Source organism: Callorhinus ursinus, unplaced genomic scaffold (assembly GCF_003265705.2).
Source record: "Callorhinus ursinus isolate GAN/ISIS: 27379988/994484 unplaced genomic scaffold, GSC_fseal_2.0 scaffold19, whole genome shotgun sequence".
Classification (NCBI taxonomy): Eukaryota; Metazoa; Chordata; class Mammalia; order Carnivora; family Otariidae; genus Callorhinus; species Callorhinus ursinus.
In genome coordinates, this window is record NW_027397081.1 from 1,047,135 (window position 1) to 1,066,366 (window position 19,232).

The 19,232-nt window shown below is 43.9% G+C and overlaps 1 protein-coding gene across 1 annotated transcript; it reads right to left on the bottom strand.

Annotated features, from left to right (window-relative positions):
• Positions 1-3,745: 3,745 nt before the first annotated feature.
• MMP10 (matrix metallopeptidase 10) lies at positions 3,746-13,208 on the bottom strand. The gene is made up of 10 exons (XM_025893472.2): positions 13,059-13,208; positions 12,211-12,455; positions 11,969-12,117; positions 11,712-11,837; positions 10,327-10,491; positions 9,978-10,122; positions 8,429-8,562; positions 6,060-6,219; positions 5,470-5,573; positions 3,746-4,409 (listed from the first exon to the last, which is right to left on the bottom strand). The coding sequence occupies exons 1-10, from the start codon at positions 13,161-13,163 to the stop codon at positions 4,309-4,311; spliced, it is 1,434 nt and encodes a 477-aa protein (XP_025749257.2). The 5' UTR covers positions 13,164-13,208; the 3' UTR covers positions 3,746-4,308.
• Between the last annotated feature and the right edge of the window lie 6,024 nt (positions 13,209-19,232).

Here is a 19,232-nt window from a genome sequence, read left to right on the forward strand (position 1 = left end):
GGCTTTATGCCCCTTTGGATGTATGTTTCGCCCCCTGGGCTGAATCTCCTCATCAGCACTCGCATCTGGAAGACTTTCTTGCTCTAAGAAATTGGTTGTGCTTAAACTGATCCTGAGACTCACCAAATCCCTGTCAGGAGTTAGTTCTGTGTGGGAGGCTTTCATGGACAAGGTAGACAATGATCCAGGCTTTGAGGAATGACTGGTCTTCTGCAGGTCAAGAAGGTGAGAGGGCTGCCGTGTGGGGAACATTAGCACGAGTGTGTAGTCAGACAACGGTGAGGAGTGTCCCCTCTGCTGCTCTCCAGCTGAAGCCCTTACTTCGCTCTCTCTACCCACACAGCACGGGCAGAGTTCAGGGGACATGGCAAGTGAGAGAGTGTGCCTGTGAGCCAAATAACAAGTCAAAGCTGACAGAGATTTCAAAAGGTGGTGCTGTTATCAGAACCAGGGAAGGAGGAAGAAGGAATGAAAAGTCCAGGAAGGCATTTCTGTTAAGGGAATGGTAGAATTGCAAGAGTCTAATTTCTCCTATCTTCAAGAACAGAGGAGTCCACTCAGTATTGCTGAGCCTGACATCTCTAAACACACACCAAGTGTCATGAGCCCAACACTTCTCTGCCAGTTCTGAGGGTGAGCAGAATCCATTTTTGTCTCAGTGCCAATGGGCCTGAGCTATTTTGCTACGCTGAGGTCTGCAGAATCAGGAGCGCCTGTGAGGCCAAGCACATCTCAGAGAACCACAATCTCAGCAGGACTTTTGTGCCTTTTAAAAGCAATGACATTAACTAGCACATAATGGGGACAAAGTTAAACTAGATTAGGTTGACCTACGTACGGTCCATTGATCTAGCCTCAGGAAGAGCAAGATGTCTGAAAGCACAGAGTTCTGGAGTAGGATCTTGCTGTGACTACCAGTTGCTGATCCCGGGAAAGTCTGTCCTGCTGAGCCTAAGTTTCTGCGATAGACGTTACTATTTACTACAGTTCTGACGAAGACTACCTGAATTGCACATATAAAGCACCTTGTATAGGGCCTATAGATTGAAATTCCACATTTTCCTTATCCCCCAACCAAATGAAGGCATTCGTTAGCCCGGAAACATAAGAGAAAACATTTTTGGGAGCACCTTCTTTGCCAACACCTCCCCGAGATTGTGCACACTTTGCACTTTCTCACCTCCCGTTATTCGAGGTGGAAAACGCTGATGCTGCTGTCTTTAGGTCCCTTCTGTCGTCCCCCACTCACTGGAGGCAGGACGATGAGGCACCTCCCCCCTTCACCGGTCTAAGCCAGTCATGAGGGTCCTCTCTCCTTCCCACGGCGGCTGACTCCGTGTCGCCCGGGAATGAAGGCAGCTTGCCCAGAGGAGAGCGGAGCCGTATCTGGTGACAGAGATAACGTATTGAAAGATAAAGGCTGCAGCTTCCAGGCCCCCAGGAGAACATCCAGCCTGAAGGCTAAAACCATCATTCTGAGCACAGAGCCAGGAAACTCTTGGAACCTGCCCTGACATTTCCTGTTCGCTGGTGAGCCGCCCAACCAAGCAATCTACACCCGAGTCATCCCGGAACACTGCGGTCGGATTTCTGCCACGCATCGGCACCCGCACTGCCCCTGTCAGGATGACCCCAACGGCACTCACGGAACCCAATCAATGCATTGCCTCTCCAGCCCTGCATGCTCTAACCTCACCTTTCAGTGCTAGAGCTTCTTAGCAGGAACCCTTGTACCTGTGACATGACAGGTGTAAGATGATGCTCATTACATTATGGTTTTTAAAATCAAAATATTGATTACCCTTTGGGGGTAAAACAAGGCTTCACGGACATGCTCGTTAAGTGCACAGTATAGATAGACAGATTCATGGGGATCAGTAGCACTGCTTACCTCTGGAAAAGCCAGCTGGGGAGCTGGGAGGAGAAACACTTTTTAGTAAATAAATAATGCTTTCTTCCTTTGGACTTTGGGCTGTTTGTACTTCCAACTCAAAAAATCTCATGTAAAATACCTGAAGAAAAAATTTAAATGTTACAAATGTTTGCACAAGAAAATCCTTTGTGGTTATGATTTGCGGTCATGATGACTAAATATTTCTGACCCCGCTCAGGCTCAGGACAGGATGGCTTTTGTGTGTCTTTGGCCTTAGAGGAGGCAAAGCACATTTCCTTTGGCCAATGACAGGTAGACAGAAGGACGTTTATTCCATCCCCACGGAGTTTTAGGAGGCAGTGAGAAACAGAGCAATAACCCTTCCCTCGGCACAGTGCCCTTTGAGGGGTGGCTGCTCCGTCCACTGGGTCTTGAAGTGGGACAGCCTGGAGTGGAAATCGCACAAGGACACCGTGATGGGCTTTTAGTTTTATCCAGACTCGGGAGCCGTGCGTTCTCGCAGCACAGCCTGGTCCAACCTCTGACACTCGTGCCGGGGATTCGGCCCCTCGCTACTCTCTTCTCCCTGCGACCTCTCTGCGTACCCCCACCTATTCCCATGACTTCACAGACACCCCGCCGTCTCCCACAGCTTCATCTCCTGTGTGCCGGGCTCCACGCTCCTTCATCTAACGGTCCTCACTTGGCTGCCTCACAGAAATTGCTAAATTCGGAAAGTAAGATGGTTCTTCCTCACTGTTAACCATCTCCCACAAAACTACTTCTCTCCCAGGCCCCCTCGACTGCCTTAGAGCCAGGTTATTGCAGGTGCTCGTGCCAGAAACCCAGTCGTGGTTCTGAACACCTCCCGTGCCCTCCGAGCCAGCCCACTGCTGGATCCGAATGATGTTAAGATACATCGTAAGTGCATCATGTGTCCCAATCTCCCATCGCCTATAAGCATCCTTTAGCCTGTCCTCCAACTTCCAACACTCCCTTCCGGTTCTCTCCAGCTAGAGTGCTCGTTCAGCCTGCGTACTGGCTTGTGTCACTTTCCTGCTTAGAAACTCCTTCAACAAATCCATAATGCACTTAATAGACAGCTCTTTAAAACATTGGGCAAGATTGGATTCTTCCTAACACCTTCTCACTCCACATTCGCCCTCTGACACACAACTCAGGCACCACCTTCTTACGGTCCCTGGAACATGCCAAGATTTTTCCACCTCTGAGCCTTGACATTATTTTGCATTTTCTATTCCTAGAATGGTGTATCTCCTCCCACCCACCAGGCCTGGTTAACTGAACTTAGATGCTTTTTTTCCCCCCTTCATGATTGTCCCAGAGAGATATTTTCAAACAACTAGACTTTAACTGGTAGCTCCCTCCCACCCCCAACATTATTCTCCCTTATCATTGTGTCATTTCTTTAATAACATCTTTATAATTTATAATATCTGTTAATTTGTGTTTGTTGTGTTTCTTACTCCCACCAGATAGAACTCAAAGAGGTTGGGTTCAATGAGTTTTCTTCACTGTCCTACACCCTTGTACTCAAGACAGTGTCTGTCATTAAGTGAACCAGTAAAAGAATGAGCAAGTCTCTGTAGGGTACCTGGTGTAGTATGAAGCATACAATTTAGTGATAAGCCTGTCACACAGTTAGCATGTCCACAGAATCTATTATTACCCAGGAGCTGCCATCTATAAAATGGGAACCAGAGAATATTTTAATGAAAGAGTGAGGAGGATATGAGAAATTTGCTCTCCAGGGCAGTCAGGGTTAAAAAAAAAAAAAAAAAGAGGTGGCTGGATTTCACACTACTTTTATTTCACCTATAAATTATAACATTCATTAGATGATTTGCTAGCTTCTTAGGTGCCAATATTCTAGAATTCTATTTCTCATCTTTGTCCAGACCCAGTCACAGGACTACTAAGCTCTTTCTTCCTTAGGTGTGCAAGGAATGCCTATGATATCTGGAGGTGAAAATAAACATCCTGTGGGTGGAGAGACTAGAGAATGGGAGAGGGTACATGACAGTCATAGGTGCCATCCATGGAGCATGCGTTCCTACTACACCTGCTAGCAGAACATCTGTTAAGTGCTCAGTCCACACTGTGGTCATTATATTAAAAATGAATTATTCTAGAAAGAAGGAACAGGTCAAAAATAAAAATCGTTATTAAATAGCAAATAAAACACCCATGGAGATACATTCTCTGACCAGTGCACACGGATGTCTCCCACTTCCATTCAGTGTGACCCAAAGCAAGTGAAGTGGTCCAAATAAATGCTCCAGGACACATGAAAGTGTCTACAGAGCTCATCTTCTTTGGCCACTGCACAGGCAGGAAAACTCAACATTTTGACTTACAATAAATTAGGTGAATAATTATTATACTCATTTGAATCTATCTCCTTCATTTCTCATCTAACAATATAACCGGTTGTTACTCTTCAATGTATGTGTCACCATCTTGGCATTGGGGTCAAATCCAAACTGTAACGATCCTCTGAAGAAATAGAAAAATCCTGTGAATATAGATGAGGAAAACAATGAGACATCTTCAAGTAAATCCATTTTGCAACATGCATAACTCGGAATAAGAGTGAGCTATTAGTGAATGGCATTTATGACGTGTGCTTGATAAACGGGCCACTGTGCTAAGGGCTCATGTGTTTCGTCTCATCTCTCCTTACCAAAAAAGTGTGAGATGTCACTAAGGAGGACAAAGGTGACAATTAGGGAGAGTTTGCGGTTTCCCCAAGATAACATCTCTAATGAAAGATGGAGGGAGAACTCCATCTCCTCTGACGTCAAGGCCAGTGTTCTTAAAACATTAGATTACACTACCTCCAAAGTACTAAGATTCTATCGTATTTTAAATACTCCCACTTCCCTCACTAGGTCCTAACGTGCAGCTTGGGAGGCCATTGGACCCAGGAGAATCAGGCCAATAGCACAAAGCACTGGAGGTCCATTTCCCACTCCGTACACACTAAAGTCAAGTTATCTTAGCAATAAGATCATGAACCTCATGAGCATTATGATGGTCAAACCCTGGCATCTCCCTGCAAATTCCTTCAGAACCAGTACAAGTGGTATCTTCCCATTTGCCCATTACCAAGAATAAAATTTTGTCTATTTTGAGCATATTGGAAGGCTGCTATTTATTTACAAATGCATGACTTAATGTAGGCAATTACAGCCTGCAGCAGAAGTCCAGACAAATTCCCTTGGGATGGGAAAGAACAGGTAAGAGGATGAAAAAAGAGATGACATCCCACCATTAGTAACCCTGGCTCATACCTGGTTACGTTTTTATACCAACGTAGTGACCTGAGTAATATGGTGTGAGGAAGTACCCTCTGATGTTATGTGTAGGTATGAAACAGAGACTTGGAAATGATTCAGGAAAAATAAAATTTAAACTCAATTTGCAGAAATTAGAAAGTTAAAATGTCCAGAAGTTTAGAGTAAAAAGAGTCTAAGACTAAATGATTTGAAAATTATTTGGATTCTCCTCATGATTTTGATTCCATAAAATGCCCCCGAGTGTCCCCATGGGCAATGAAAGGAGTACCTCCTTACCAAATTCCTGAAATGTAGCATCAACCTCCGGCTCAACCCCTGGAAAGTCATCCGCTATTAGTCTGGGGAAGCCTTGCTCCATGGACTGGTTGTTTTCATCAAATCTGTGCCAAGAGAAAGAAATACAGCTATTCCACAGAGGTTCTTTCTCTATATGTCTGAGGTCAAGTTTCTAAGCCTCGACACAGAGCCCAAATGACTTTCTGCCACAAATGCATGAGGACTGCATACACAAGAGATGCAAAGTGAGTTAATCACTTGGCTAAAAAACTCCTGGTTCTTTATCACACCTGCCCTGTAGACCTTGTCTCTACAGCCTGACACACCGGGTTTCCTATGGTGGCCTGGTGTCTGGAACTCAGGTGGCCTCTCCTGATGTCTTCTGGGGTCTGGTTATATAACCCAGTGCCCAGCCATTCTGAGAGCCCTTTATTGTATCGAAGAAGTAGAGTAACTGTAAGTTGTCCTCTTCATAATCAGAAAGTGAGAAGTTAGAACAAGTTAGAGGGTGGGAGTGGGGGATTTCCTTAAAGAAAGAGAATAATTTCCCTAACAAGCCTCCATACAAAGCCATCCCATCCGAGTCTTACTGCCAGTATCTGTTCCCTACGAAGAAATACGTTTTCTTCTTTTCCTCATCAGAAACGGCTACATCAATTTTCCCTATGATTGTAGGAAAACCCAGGGTGTGAATGCTTTTTGGATAACCTGCTTGTACCTCAGTTCCTCTGATGGCCCAGAACTCATTTCCTATTGAAAAAAAGAAAGCCAAGAAACTTTAGTGAAGACTTGTGGTTTTAGAAAAGAATTTAGTACATTTTTGTGGAACACAAGAAGCCTTGTTTAATTCCAACCGCTAACCCAATGCCCAGGCGATAGCTAGTATTTAACAAATATTCCCCAAATGAGTGAATGAATAAATGAGTCATTAACTCTGGTCCCTGTCCTTTCTGGGTCGTATATTTATTGTCTATAAATACTAGAGTTTATTACAGTTTATAATTACGGTGACTGGTCTTGGTTGCTGGTGACTTTTAATCTAAGTTTCTAACTTGGAACTCTTCTGTAAGCTTTGAATCACTAAGTTGATTACTTATTGGACACTTTTCCTTGGGTCTCTTATGGTCACTAGTCCAGACTGGGCTTCTTCTGAATACCTTAGGAAGCCACTCAAATTTCAGTGAATTAGGACACTGGAATCCCATCAGCGTCTCTGCTTCTGTTTCATCACACCTCCCCTCCACGTCAACCCTGAATCCCTTCCTTGCATCCCTGCCAGTTAACTAATCCAAAATGTCCATCTGTTGTCTCTCTTGCCACATCTGAACTGAGGGAGGTGTATCTGTCTGAGCAGCTGCAGATGCAGTCTTCCCTCGGTGTAGACAGCTCCTTCTGCCTTGAAGACATTTTCTACTCTCTACACACTCAGCGCCTGTCCACACAGCAAAGTTCTCCTCCTTCAATACGCGTCCTAAACGTCATCTCCCCCCAGGGTCTTTGCTGAGCCCTGGGTGTGGGTCCAGGGCCAGCTTCCCTTAATCCCAGCTCTTACTGGGTGTAACACTCACGGCTTCGTCTCTGCTACTCTCTCTAGAACAGGAGCCTCTTTTAGGTTTGACCTCCACTAACAAGTACACCGCCTGGCATGTTGCAAGGCTAAGTAAGTGCTAGATAAATTAACGGATGATAGCAATGCTTCAGAGTCATAGAACCCTTTACAATATCCAATGCAACTTCACAATATTTCATTGACTCCTCATAAGAGTGAGATTGTCAGTAATATCCAACTTTGAAAAATCCCCACACCAGTTTGAGGTTTAAAAAAATACTCCCCAAAACATAAGAGTCAAGGGAAAAAATTAAAAATGGAAAAAAAACTTAAAGATGAACAAAATGAAAATCCTACACATCAAAACTTGTAGGAATGAAGCAAAAGCTGAGAAGAAAGGGTTATTTACAGGCATAAATGTTTATACCAGCAGAGAAGAAAGGGCTGCAAGTTAAAGACCAAGCTTGAGTTATAAAAAACAACAGAATAAATTCAAAGATAGCACAGACAGGGGCAATAATGATGCAGACAGAAACTAATTAAATAGAAAATCAAAATACAATAGAGAGGATTAACAAAGCTGAGAGTTTGTTCTTTGAGAGGATGAATAAAATTATTACATACCCTGTTGTCCCAGAGATTGGTAAAGAGAGAAGCACAAAGATTCAGTATCAGGAAGAACAAAGGGAACAAAACTTCAACAATAATTAAAATAACAAAATAACACTCAGAAAGTTTCATACCAGTTGATTTGAAACCGAAGTTGATAAATTCCTAGAAAAATATGTTAGCAAAACTGACTCAAGACGTAATAGCCGCTCAAAGAGCAGATTAACAGTGGAGGAAGTGGAAATAGCACTTTACAAATGTGATACAGGAACAGAGAGGCCTGGTCAGTCCCATTAGCTACTGCACCCATCCTTGCCCTGACACTGCATTATCTCATCCACCCAAGCGCCACGATGCAGAACACTCCTCCTCATCTTATTCTTCTCCAGGAGCATCCTGCCTATTCTTGGCCTTTGCTCTCCCACACAAATTCTTAATTTGTTAAGAACTTTGTTAATTTGTTAATTCATCAAGCTCTGTGAAAAATATTTTGGCATTTGAATGGAAAATTCCTTGCATCTATAGATAAGTTGACGTTTTTACTACATTGACTGTATCATTTCTATATTACATTATTACTATTTTTCTATTCATGAATGTGGGATAGCATACTTAGATCTCATTGAATATTTTAAAGTAAAACTTATAATCTTCTTTGTACATGTCCTATTTAAGCATCAACACTAGGTCTTGCAGTAATAAATCTCACAAAATTTAATTTAATGGAGAAAATTCATGTCTTGGTGAAATTTTTGAAATGGGATTTATTTCATCAAATTAAAATTCTTATATAGCACTTACCTTTAAACACAAAAAGGATATCCTTGCTTGTAATTTCATATGCAGCATCCAAGTCTGAGGGTAGAGAGGGCCAAAATGTAGCAATCAAATGAAATTCAAGTTTGAGGCTCCAGTGAGATCTGCACCAAAAATATCTGGAAGACATAGACATTAATCACAATGGTTTTTATCCTTTAGATGGGTATATAAAGGAACATATTCTCTCTTTCAATCAATGACAACTCAGAAGTCGGTATGGGACCGTCTTCCTTCTTATGATCCCAGGCTAATGAAATCCATGGCCATGTAATTATTTAGCTTAGTAGTGTTCACTGAAGGGAAGGAGAATTCTTCTCTACCCTGGAGCTCTTCCAGCTGGACTAAGAAATAAATTTACATAAGATGATGAACAGGAGAAAAAAAACCAAAGTTTATTACGTACACACAAAGGCCCTGTTATGATACTGAGACCTGAAGAAATGACCAAGTGGGCAGTTTTTGAGACCAAGAGCCCATAAATATGTGAGGCATCGACAGGACAAAGGAAACTGAACTTTGGGAGTTTTAGTCACCAAGAAATTGTAAACAGACTTGGGCCGGCAGAGTGAGTACATTAGCAAAAAGTCACGAGGGTTGTGGACATGGCCTTCTGGGCTCCAAATGTCCCATCTCTAGTGATAAGGATGGGTCTTTACCTCCTGGCACAAGGAGGGCACCTTTCACCTGGACGTTTATCTCCTGCTTTCAGGGGGACAGAGGACAGTCTCAGTGTCCTTCCTGCCCAGGCTGGCTCTTGAGTCACTTTTATTTAAAATAATCCATATGGTAGAGTGGCACATTTTGGGGCGGCCTGCCCTTGGCCCCTACACCATTGTAAAAGCCTGTAAATGGTATGTATATTATGCACTCATTAACATTTTTGAAAAAAGTAGCAGGAAAAAATACACTTATTTATGTTTGTATGGGAACAGAATATCTTTGTAAAGGGATGAAGGATGGGTTGCAGTGACTGCCCATATGGGGAGAACGAGGCTCTGCGGAGGTCAGACGTGGGAGAGAGACTTTTCTCTCCACTCTCTGTCTTTTGGTGCTATTTTAATATTGTGCCAGAAACATAGATCACTTTTTCTGAAATTAATTAACTTAAATAGTAGCGTTTGTTAGCAAAGGTAAGGATACAGTCCTACTTCTAAAGATGCACCCATGCATTCTGAAGCATGGCATGGTTGATGATATTTAAATGCAGCTATTACTCATTCGCTTATCCAACTCACTGTGTGTGCCAGGCCTGTTCTAGGTCCTGGGGCGCTAACACTGAACAACACAGATAAAACCCCACGCCTTCGTCCAGCTTACATTCTAGGGACCCAGAATCATCCTTTGTAAGTCTGTTAAACAATGATCCGGACTCTTTTAAGGAAGTGATAAAAATGCAACAAGAACCAGATCTGAATGATGTTAAAGTGTAGAGGAAATATTTTCTTTAAACATTTCTGTCAAGTCTCTGTTCTCCTTTCTAAGCATGGTGCATCAAAAGAAGGGAGAGAGAAATGGAATCTTCTGGTCTGACCTGTCTTTAAAGAACAGGATTTCTCCCCTCAGAGTGCTGATTGCGTCGAAGGACAAAGCGGGGTCGCACGCGGCTGGGGTCTCAGGTCCTGAAGGCACAGATTCCGTGGGTGCCATGGGCTCATCCGGGGAGACGGGGGGAGCTCCTGAGGGGAACAGATGTGGGGAGGCAAACAGAAGGACAACTGTGAGGCTGTCGTCCGTGTATGTGCTTTCCAAACACTCTCAGGGTGCTCTGAGGGGAATTGCAAACCCTTCGTGCAGCATTTTAAAGTTTTCCCGAAGACCATCTCATAACACTTTCCTAAAAACATCAGGAATGAGTGAGCATTGTTTCCAACATCGCTCACCGTACAGGGACTGGATGCCATCCACATCATCTTGAGAAAGGCGGAAGCGGGCCAGGTCTGTGAGTGCGTTGTAGACTGGGTACATCAGAGCGCGAGGGTCGGTCGAGGGAAAGAGACCCAGGGAATGGCCAAGTTCATGAGCAGCAACCAGGAATAAGTTGGTTGCTACTGGAAGAACACATGCCAGTCATACGGGCTATCCTGAGAACCACATGGCATCTCCTCCTCATTTGTGGACTGTTCGTCATTGGCATAATCCCTACTTAATTATTCTTCAAGGTTGACTTGAAATCAATATAATCTGAGAGCTTTTCACCATATTCCTCCTCCCCAGGTCTCTTCGGTCAGGGAAACCTGGTCACTTCACCTATAGTGACAATGACAAACACTGTTTCCAAAAGATATTATTTTTGGAGGTCCCAAGACTACCAGGTCAACACGTATGACTCCTCATTGTCTCTACAAATACAAAGTTGGTTATTGTTCAAATTTAGTAACATGCGCCAGTGGTAACCTCAGTTGAAATTAATCACAGAGGATTCATGTTATTCCTCAAACTCTTATGCAACAAAACTGGTCATTTCCTGTGGGGATTTAGCCTGTGTTGTTCTTCCTCCTTTTCAAAATAATCAAATAATTTTTGGTGGTTAAAAACCTTTCCAGGAGTAGTTTCTATGGGATAGGTACAATCTTTATTTTAAAGCAGAAATATGTCCAATAACAGTTTTCTGCAGCCCAAACACAGCTGAATTCAGCTTTTCTTTATATGATAAAAACTTTGAATAAAATAGTAGAAATTTAATCAAGCCTCCAAGTAATTATACAGAAAAGAATAGTTATTCGAATAAAGCAAGATCATTTCTTGCAGCGCAAGTTTGTACTCTCAATAAAGATGCTCTTTGCATTTGTTTTAAAAAATCCAAACAATCTTGAAAATAGCAATTGTTTCAACAATGTGTTTGCAAACTTCAGAAGCCACTTGAAAAAAATAAAACGGCATTAATTTTGCTCATTGTGTTTAAACCTAGTAAAATCTTTCAGAATTAATTTAGGGGGATAAAAAGCTCCTAAGCTAGAGATAGTTACAGGTTTACTTAAATAGATGACTTAACAATTTCCTTTGCTTTCTGACATTTTTCCTGATCTTTTAAGAGGAAAATAGGCCAATGGAAAGAAAAGAAGAAACCCAAGGGCACATTTTAGGTTGGAAGTGATTCAATGCAATTCATTCTACCTTTATCATTTCGAGTTAAAATAATGAAATGCCCATTCACACATCGTAGTTATTAGGATGTTACATTTAATGCTCATTCTGAATAATCAAAGTATTCTTGGATAGTGTTATACATTATTCCTGAAGCCATCCAGAGAGGTATGTGACCCACCTGATTTATCTTCCACCCATAGTTCATCATCATCAAAGTGAACGTCTCCATAAAAGCCGGGCCCGGGCGGGTAGGCATGAGCCAAAACATGTCCTGATCCATCAAAAGGGCTAAAGTCTCCATGATCTCACAGAGAAAATGTTTTTATTGGAAAGATAGGTAATCAGGATCTCTCTCTTCGGAACATCCCCCCCCCACCCCCCATCAGCAACTAGATAAATAGATGCATTTCATGTTCGTTTTTTTGGTTTTTTTACCTCTAACTGCAAAAGAGATCTTTATGTCAGCCTCCCCTTCATCAGTCCTGGAGGAAGTAAGTGCAGTCACCTCCTTCCAGACATTCAGAGCTTTCTCAATGGCAGAATCAACAGCATCTCTCAGCAAATCCAGTGTATAATCTACAATCCTTCCTGAGAAAAATTGAGGAAGACATTATTCCTCCTGTGATAGTCCTTTGTAAAATCTCGATAGTATGTGGAAACCTCTTTGGCCCCATTACCTGTAAGTAAGGTGGGTTTTCCTCCACTTGGGGATGCCAGGGAAGGTAGTGAACTCCCCAACATCGGGAACGCCACACCTGGGCTTGCGCATCATCTCCAGAGTGTCCGAGTCCAGCTTCCCCGTCACCGCCAATCCGAGGAACTTCTGCATTTCTCGGATTTTTTCAACAACAGGACCACCGTCCCGTCTTCTAACAAATGGTTTCGTATCTTTGGCAAGGTTGTAGTAGTTTTCCAGGTATTGCTAATGGGGTAGTAAACAACAAAAACTCAACCTAATAATTTAAAAGATCAAATTGGCATTAAGTAGTTCAAGAGTTAGTCAGCAACCCATCTAGGACGTGTAAAGGAGCTCCGTCCAGCCATAGAAAAGGAAAGGTTTTTAAAGGCAGAAGAGGGGCAGAAATTTATCCTGTTAATATAGACTTGGTTCAAGACTGAAGTGGGATCAATTCTTTTGCCTAAACATGACAAGTAACAATATGAATGTTACTACCTGAAATTATTTGAAAATCAAAATGAGTGTGTTCCTCCTATTTCAACCAAAGAAGTTCTAAAGCCAGAGAAGTTTCACCCATTTCTCATTTGCTCCTCTCATTCAGGCCCAAAGCAGCTGCTAGTGTTTTCTTAGACAAGCTGGAGGAATTTGATGCCTTTCCTGCACCTTGCTTCCCTTCTCTGCTCAAAAGTACAACCCACCGCTAACACTTTAACGTTCCCAGGGCTAACTTATTCCAACATAGTAACTACCGATCAAAGCATCCTTTGTGTGGCAAGACCAAGGAGGCACATTAGTTCCTGCCCCTGAGACAGGCCAGTGGCTGCAGTGGTCGCCACCACAAAGTACCTGCACAAAATCCATGTTCGAGTCCTCCTTCCTCGCTGCTCCATTCAGTGGATATGCCAAGCAGACTGGCAGACATAACAGCACGAGGGTGGCGAGATGCCCCATTCTCACTGTCCTGACCTCAAGAAAATACCTTTTCTGCCTGTTGGCTTCCGTGTCTACCATCTAGTGGCTGTTCTTTTATAGTGGGATGCTGCTTTTATCTGAACAGCATGATTCACATGTGTTTTCTTTCTAATCTGAACATCAAGAATATTCATAAAAATTTAATGTAAAGTCTTCCCCTTTTAAACTTGGATGAGGAAAGAATGGCTGATTTCCAAGAAATGGTTTCTGTGTTTGTACAGAGGAAAAAGAATGGACTATTCACCTCGATGTGTTTACTGAGAAGTAGCTAAAAAGCCTGGTAAAATGTCACATGTGTAGACATTTTGAAAGCAGTGCAATTTTCTTTTAAAAAGACTATATTTTAAACTCAAATATAAGTGAGTTAGGAATAAGTAGATGCCCGGAAAGAAATTCCAGATATAACTTTGGTCTCAATGTGGGCATTGTTATCTAGAAGATCCTAGAAGAGATATTTCATTTCTTGAGTTCCAGACCTCAGCCATTACTGATTTCAGATGGATTTACTGTCCCTGGGGGGGCGGGGGGCGGCACCAAGCAGAGGAAGCTGGTGCTGGAAGGGAGGGTCTGCTGAGGAAGGAAGGAGCACACGGATACTCCTGCCTTGTTCGCTCATTCTGAACGGATGCCATGCATTTCAGAATGGAAGATTTGCTAACAGTAACCACTCTGTAAAACCTCATTACCTTGGAATAAATAAAATTGTATCTTAGACTGAAAAATGCCTCCTACCTTCTTCACTTTAAAAAAAGACTTTCCATCTTCATTTCCTCCCCTCCCCCCTCCAAGCGCACAGAAGGAGACGGAGGGAGATTTGTATCAGGGAGTGATCACCGTCACCACTCACCTCTGCATGCACCATCGAACATTCTCTCTCCTTCTCTCCCTCAGCCCAATGGGGTGTTGTTCACATCGTAAGTCTGAGATAACTTATTTTTATCAAATCCACCTATTAATATGGAGAACCCTAAAATCTTTGTGGAGTAGGATTCTGATTTTCTCTCATTAGAGGTAAATCATCTCTCCTGTGCCTGAAGGACGTATCCCATCGAGGTGACGCGACTGTCAGTTCCTGAGTGTGCAGGAGTAGCCCCTCAGCACCGCCCGTCCCCTTCGCGGAAGCGGCCGACTGCACGGGGTGGGCTTCCAGGAGGCGGCAGCTCTGGGGCCAGGGGCTAGCTCAGGTGTGGTGGTGTGGATGGCCCTCAGCCTGAGCACGGCCTGGGGCTGACAGCTAGACTCGGGGCAAGTGTATCATTTCTGTGGGTCACGGTCTTCTGTAAAATTGGGGTGGATGTAACCTCACTCACGGGGTTCTCAGGTATGTTTTATGCCGGGGACAATCTTCTCTTACTGGCTCCCAAATCCTTACCAGACAAAGCTTGCTGGTTGGTGATGCTCGAAGGCACCGATCCAGCGAGCTCTGGGATGCCCTGTTTCCCTCGGGGTCATCGTTTTATTGGCGTTGGCACATCCTGTTGATGGATCTCATGCTGTGGTGAGGACACATGAAAGTTCACGTGGTAACGAGAGCCGGGATTGTAATCGTCTGGACCAAAGCACGTGTCTGACAGGACCGAAGCTGGTGTGTGCGCTGCTCCACCACTAACCCGTCGCACCTGGACACAATTAAGGAGCCGGAGCCAGGGGAGTCCCAGGTTTGCCTGTAAGTCAGTGTTACGTCGTTGGACACATTAAAGTGTGTACGTGGCAGGCAAGTCTAGAACTGTTCCTTTTTTTAAAAAGCTGAAATCTTTCTAGGTATATACCACTGTATGCCAGGCCCTAAAATGTGTGTTATTCCATTTCGGGCGCCTGGGGGGCTCAGTTGGTGAAGCGTCTGCCTTCGGCTCAGGTCATGATCTCAGGGTCCTGGGATCGAGCCCCGCGTTGGGCTCCCTGCTCCGCGGGGAGCCTCCCTCTCCCTCTGCCTGCCGCGCCCCCTGCTTGTGTTCTGTCTCTCCCTCTCAAATGAATAAATAAAATCTTAAAAAAAAATCTTAACCATTACCACTTATATTTTTACCAAAAGCCTCTTGGCTTGTGAACCTTGGCTCTCGCCCCAACACTTTCCTTTCACGTTTTTTGACACTTCTTGTTTTTCCTCATTCTTGAGACTCACCCCCTGAAATCGCCTACAGCTCACCTCTTTAGCTTCTGTTCTTTTCTCAGCTATAACTGATCCTCCCGCTAATCCAGGCTTTTCTTTCTGTCCATGTCTCCCCGCTCTGTCCCCTGCAGCTTTTGGCCTGGTGTCAGGAGGTGGAGGAGGGCCAGCGCGTATCCCCCAGACTGAGACGGTACTTCAGTGCCCGGCACAAAGCCAGCCATCTCCTCGCGTTTACAGTTCGACTCAGGGCAACCTCCTGCCAGGGCGCCAGGGAGCCGAGCCGAGCCGAGCCCTGCCGCTCTCCCACACACTTAGCCTCTGCCCCGAGTCCCAGCTTTTATGGAGTGAGGGGCATGCTGGTGAGGTCACGGGGTAGTTATCTAAGGTGGGTGCCACCTGTGAGCCACAGAGGCTCTTTGTTAGTTATCTGAAGTGCAGCAGAGGGGGGAACACGATGGGAGGCCAAAGATCGTCAGTGTCGTCAGTCCTGCCGCACCTGGGCCGCGGAGGTGTCATCCAGATGGAACACAGTCTACGGTCCAGCGAGTCCTGTAACTAAGCCTGAGAAATGTGCAGGGCTCCCCGCCTGGGGATGGCCCAATTCCTGGAAAACTGGTTACCTATCACTTTTCAACATCCTGCAACCGCTGATTCTCAGATTGCAGGCACACGTGTGATCCTGGGTCAGTCGTGTCATGACACCAGCCACAGTAATTTGCAACTTCTTCTTTCATTAGAAATCCTGATATTGTTACAGGTTGGGGTTATCGTGCAAAGCCAGAGACTTCCTTTCCCATGCTTTTAATACCACTTTGATTGCTTCAGGATGGAAACACGGCCTACTGCTGATTTTTTACGCATTTTATTTCTCTCCTAGTAATTCAGGTGAAGATTTTAGGTCACAAGTTTTTGTCATGAAAACAACTATCCACTAAGGAGACAAAGTGTCAAAGCAGGGGTTAGACCTATTTCAGAATCATGGCTTTAGTGCTTACTGTAAATATTAGAAAGCGTGATTATGTATGGTGACCTATAATAGCCATTATTATTAATAATAGTTGGATACACAAAATAATGTTACTATATTTTCAGTTTGGATTTGGATTCATTGTTGGGTTGGTTCACTACTATGGCGGGATTTTTTTTTTTTTGGTAGGAAGAAGCCTGTGAGAGAGGAGAGTAACAAAGATGAAAAATTCTGGGCTTTGGAGGACATGGGAAGGAAAAGGCAGCAATCATTTCTTCAATATTTTCTATGGGGCGGGTTCTGTGCTGGGCAATGTGGCCTTGTCCGTCTTCAGGAAGACCCTGGGAGTTTGCGCTAGTTTTCCTGTCACAGGTGAGAAATGAAGATTCAGAAAAGTCAACTCTGAGATCATTGCTTAAGATCTCAGAGTTAAGTGGTGGAGCAGATCTCTGGCCCTCACTACAGTTAGTTCGCCAGCACATTGCCTCTTCAAGACACCTGGACTAGGTCTAGAAAAAAAGCTACTGCTTCTCCTTATTGTAGTGTTTGGGGCTAAATTCTCCCCAAAGCCTCCAATTAGAAAAGCTAGACTTTTACTTAAAACGAAACCAAAATGCAAACAAGCAAATAGTCTACTTTTCAGTGCAGCTGGGCTCATAGAAAATAGGGGAAATCTTCAACCATTCCTCCTGAATCCCTCCATGCTGAGATTCTGCAGCTGGATTGATTTGCTCCAGGAGAGCAATTATGTCTGGCGCAGTCGCTGGGATGCGCGCTACCTGTGTGGTGAGTTTACACAAGGCCGCCATCACCCCACCGTGGTTCATTTGGTTTAAGCAAGGGCCAGATGATAAACTGAATGGGATTGTGATCAGGAACCCCCTTCCTGTTGCTTTTAAGTCTTTGATGGTATGACTGCTTTTTGCAATCCTTCAGGATGTGGTATTGTTTTTTTGTTGCTTCTAATTTACCATCTTGACAGAGAATGTAGGGAGGAGCAGTTTTGGAGGCTTCCAGTTGATCCTTCCTACTATAAGGTTCTAACTCCACAAGTCAGCAAACGAAGAGGAAAGTTTGACCAAAGAAATAGCCACAGGATGTGTGCATGGACTCACCAGACCCAGTGTGAGCTTGAGTCAGAGCTTTATTTATTACTAACTTTCGTAAGACTTCTTTCATCAGTTAACATACAGTGTAATGTGAGTTTCAGGTGTAACATAAGGTTCCTTTCTAAGCCAGAAGATCAAGTTGCTATTTTGAGATCTCTTTATCAGTGTCCATCCCGATCTGGTATCCATTTGTTTTTGAAAAATCTGGATATTCCTCTTTCCCCAGAGCACAGTTACCTTGGTAAATGGACACAAGTCCCTTTGTGGGGATAATTTACCACATGCACGTGTGTGTGCACGTGCGTGCACACATACACACACACACACACACACACACACATAGGCTACGTGTTTGTTATGGACTGAATTTTGTCTCTAAAATTCATATGTTGAAGTCCCAGCCCCCCCATGACTCAAGATGGGACTACATTTGGACATTGGGTCTTTAAAGAGTCAACTGAGTTAGAATGAGGTCATTAGGGTGGCCCTAATCGAATATAACTGGTGTTTGTATTAGAAGAGGCGATTAGGACACCGACACACTCAGAGGAAAATCCATAGGAAGAAACAGGGAGAAGATGACCCTCCACAAGCTAAGGAGAGAAGCCTCAGAAGAACCCAACTCCATCAACACCTTCATCTCAGAATTATAGCCTCTTGAATCCTGAGAAAGTAAACTTCTGCTGTGTAAGCCACACAACCTATGGTATTTGCTACAGCAGCTCTAGCAAACTATTACAGCCCCTGTGAAGAAGGATCCTTATGTAGTAACATATACACATGGGTATAAAGGAAGCTCCTTCAAGGAGACCTAGCTTCCTCTGCAATCAATGGACTTGAAATTGTACATCTTTTTAGATTTGGAAATTAAGTGAGAAACAGGGATTTTCTATTGTAGTAACTGATATCAGCGATTTTTAATTTTTAAAAAATATAAGTTCAGCAATACCTCTATTGGCCATTTATCTGCTTACTACTAGAAACACATGATCTGTGGAGATTAAGGCCCTCTAGTACCATTCTAGCCTCCCTGTTAATTAGAGTTGCTTTTGATGGTTAAGTGTGCCATCTGCCCTTTCCCATCATCCTAATGACACTTGAGAGGCCAAGTCCAAGCAACACCTTATACTGTCACCCCCACCCCACAAAGAACGACCATCACTGTGTATCTCTGAGACACCAGTATGTCCCCTCATTAGTGCGTTCTGTGCAGCCTCTGTGAAGCCAGTGCCCTCTGGACCAGGAGGAGTCCAGGGGTGGGTCCTCCAATATCATGTAATAAATCCATCCTAAGATTCCCATTTCCCTATGGTTTCGGGCTCATTCCCTAATACTATGCTACAGAGGGTTGGACATCTCTACCTCATACACTGTATGACATCCTTGTGTCCAAGATTAGGGACTCTAGGTCAGCAGAGTATTGAACAAACTCCTGGTTTTCTTGCCAGATTATCTACTCTCGAGTTGAGAATGAGTGCACCATGGTAATAAATTCTCCCCTCTCCAGTCTTACGTGCCCCCATCCTGGTCCAACGCCTTTCAAGTCCACTCCCACACATGTTCCCCTGGTTCCTGATGATACTTAAAGGCTAATTCCTTTGGTTTGTAAGCAATCTCCTGCCATAGCTAGGATTTGAACTATGCTGAGACCTGACCTTAGTTATTTGCCTGGAAACAATGAGTGAAGGAAGCAATTTGGGAGGCGGACAAGCATCATCTTGTGAGGTGCTGACTCAGGTAAGGGCTTTGTTGCTTCCCTAGGCAAGGCTATGTTGCCTTCCTCTGGCAAAGGGACATCCTACTTCTGCCCATCTGGAGCTTTCAAGAAAATTTAGGTGTTCAGTATTTTCAGATTTGTACCC

Coding starts and splice junctions, on each gene's coding strand:
- MMP10 (XM_025893472.2), bottom strand. CDS start 13,163: ATGGGGCATCTCGCCACCCTCGTGCTGTTATGTCTGCCAGTCTGCTTG. Junction 11,838..11,968: donor GATCTCTTTTGCAGTTAGAG/GTAAAAAAACCA, acceptor TTTCTCTGTGAG/ATCATGGAGACTTTAGCCCT. Junction 8,563..9,977: donor ATCCTGTTCTTTAAAGACAG/GTCAGACCAGAA, acceptor TATGTCTTCCAG/ATATTTTTGGTGCAGATCTC.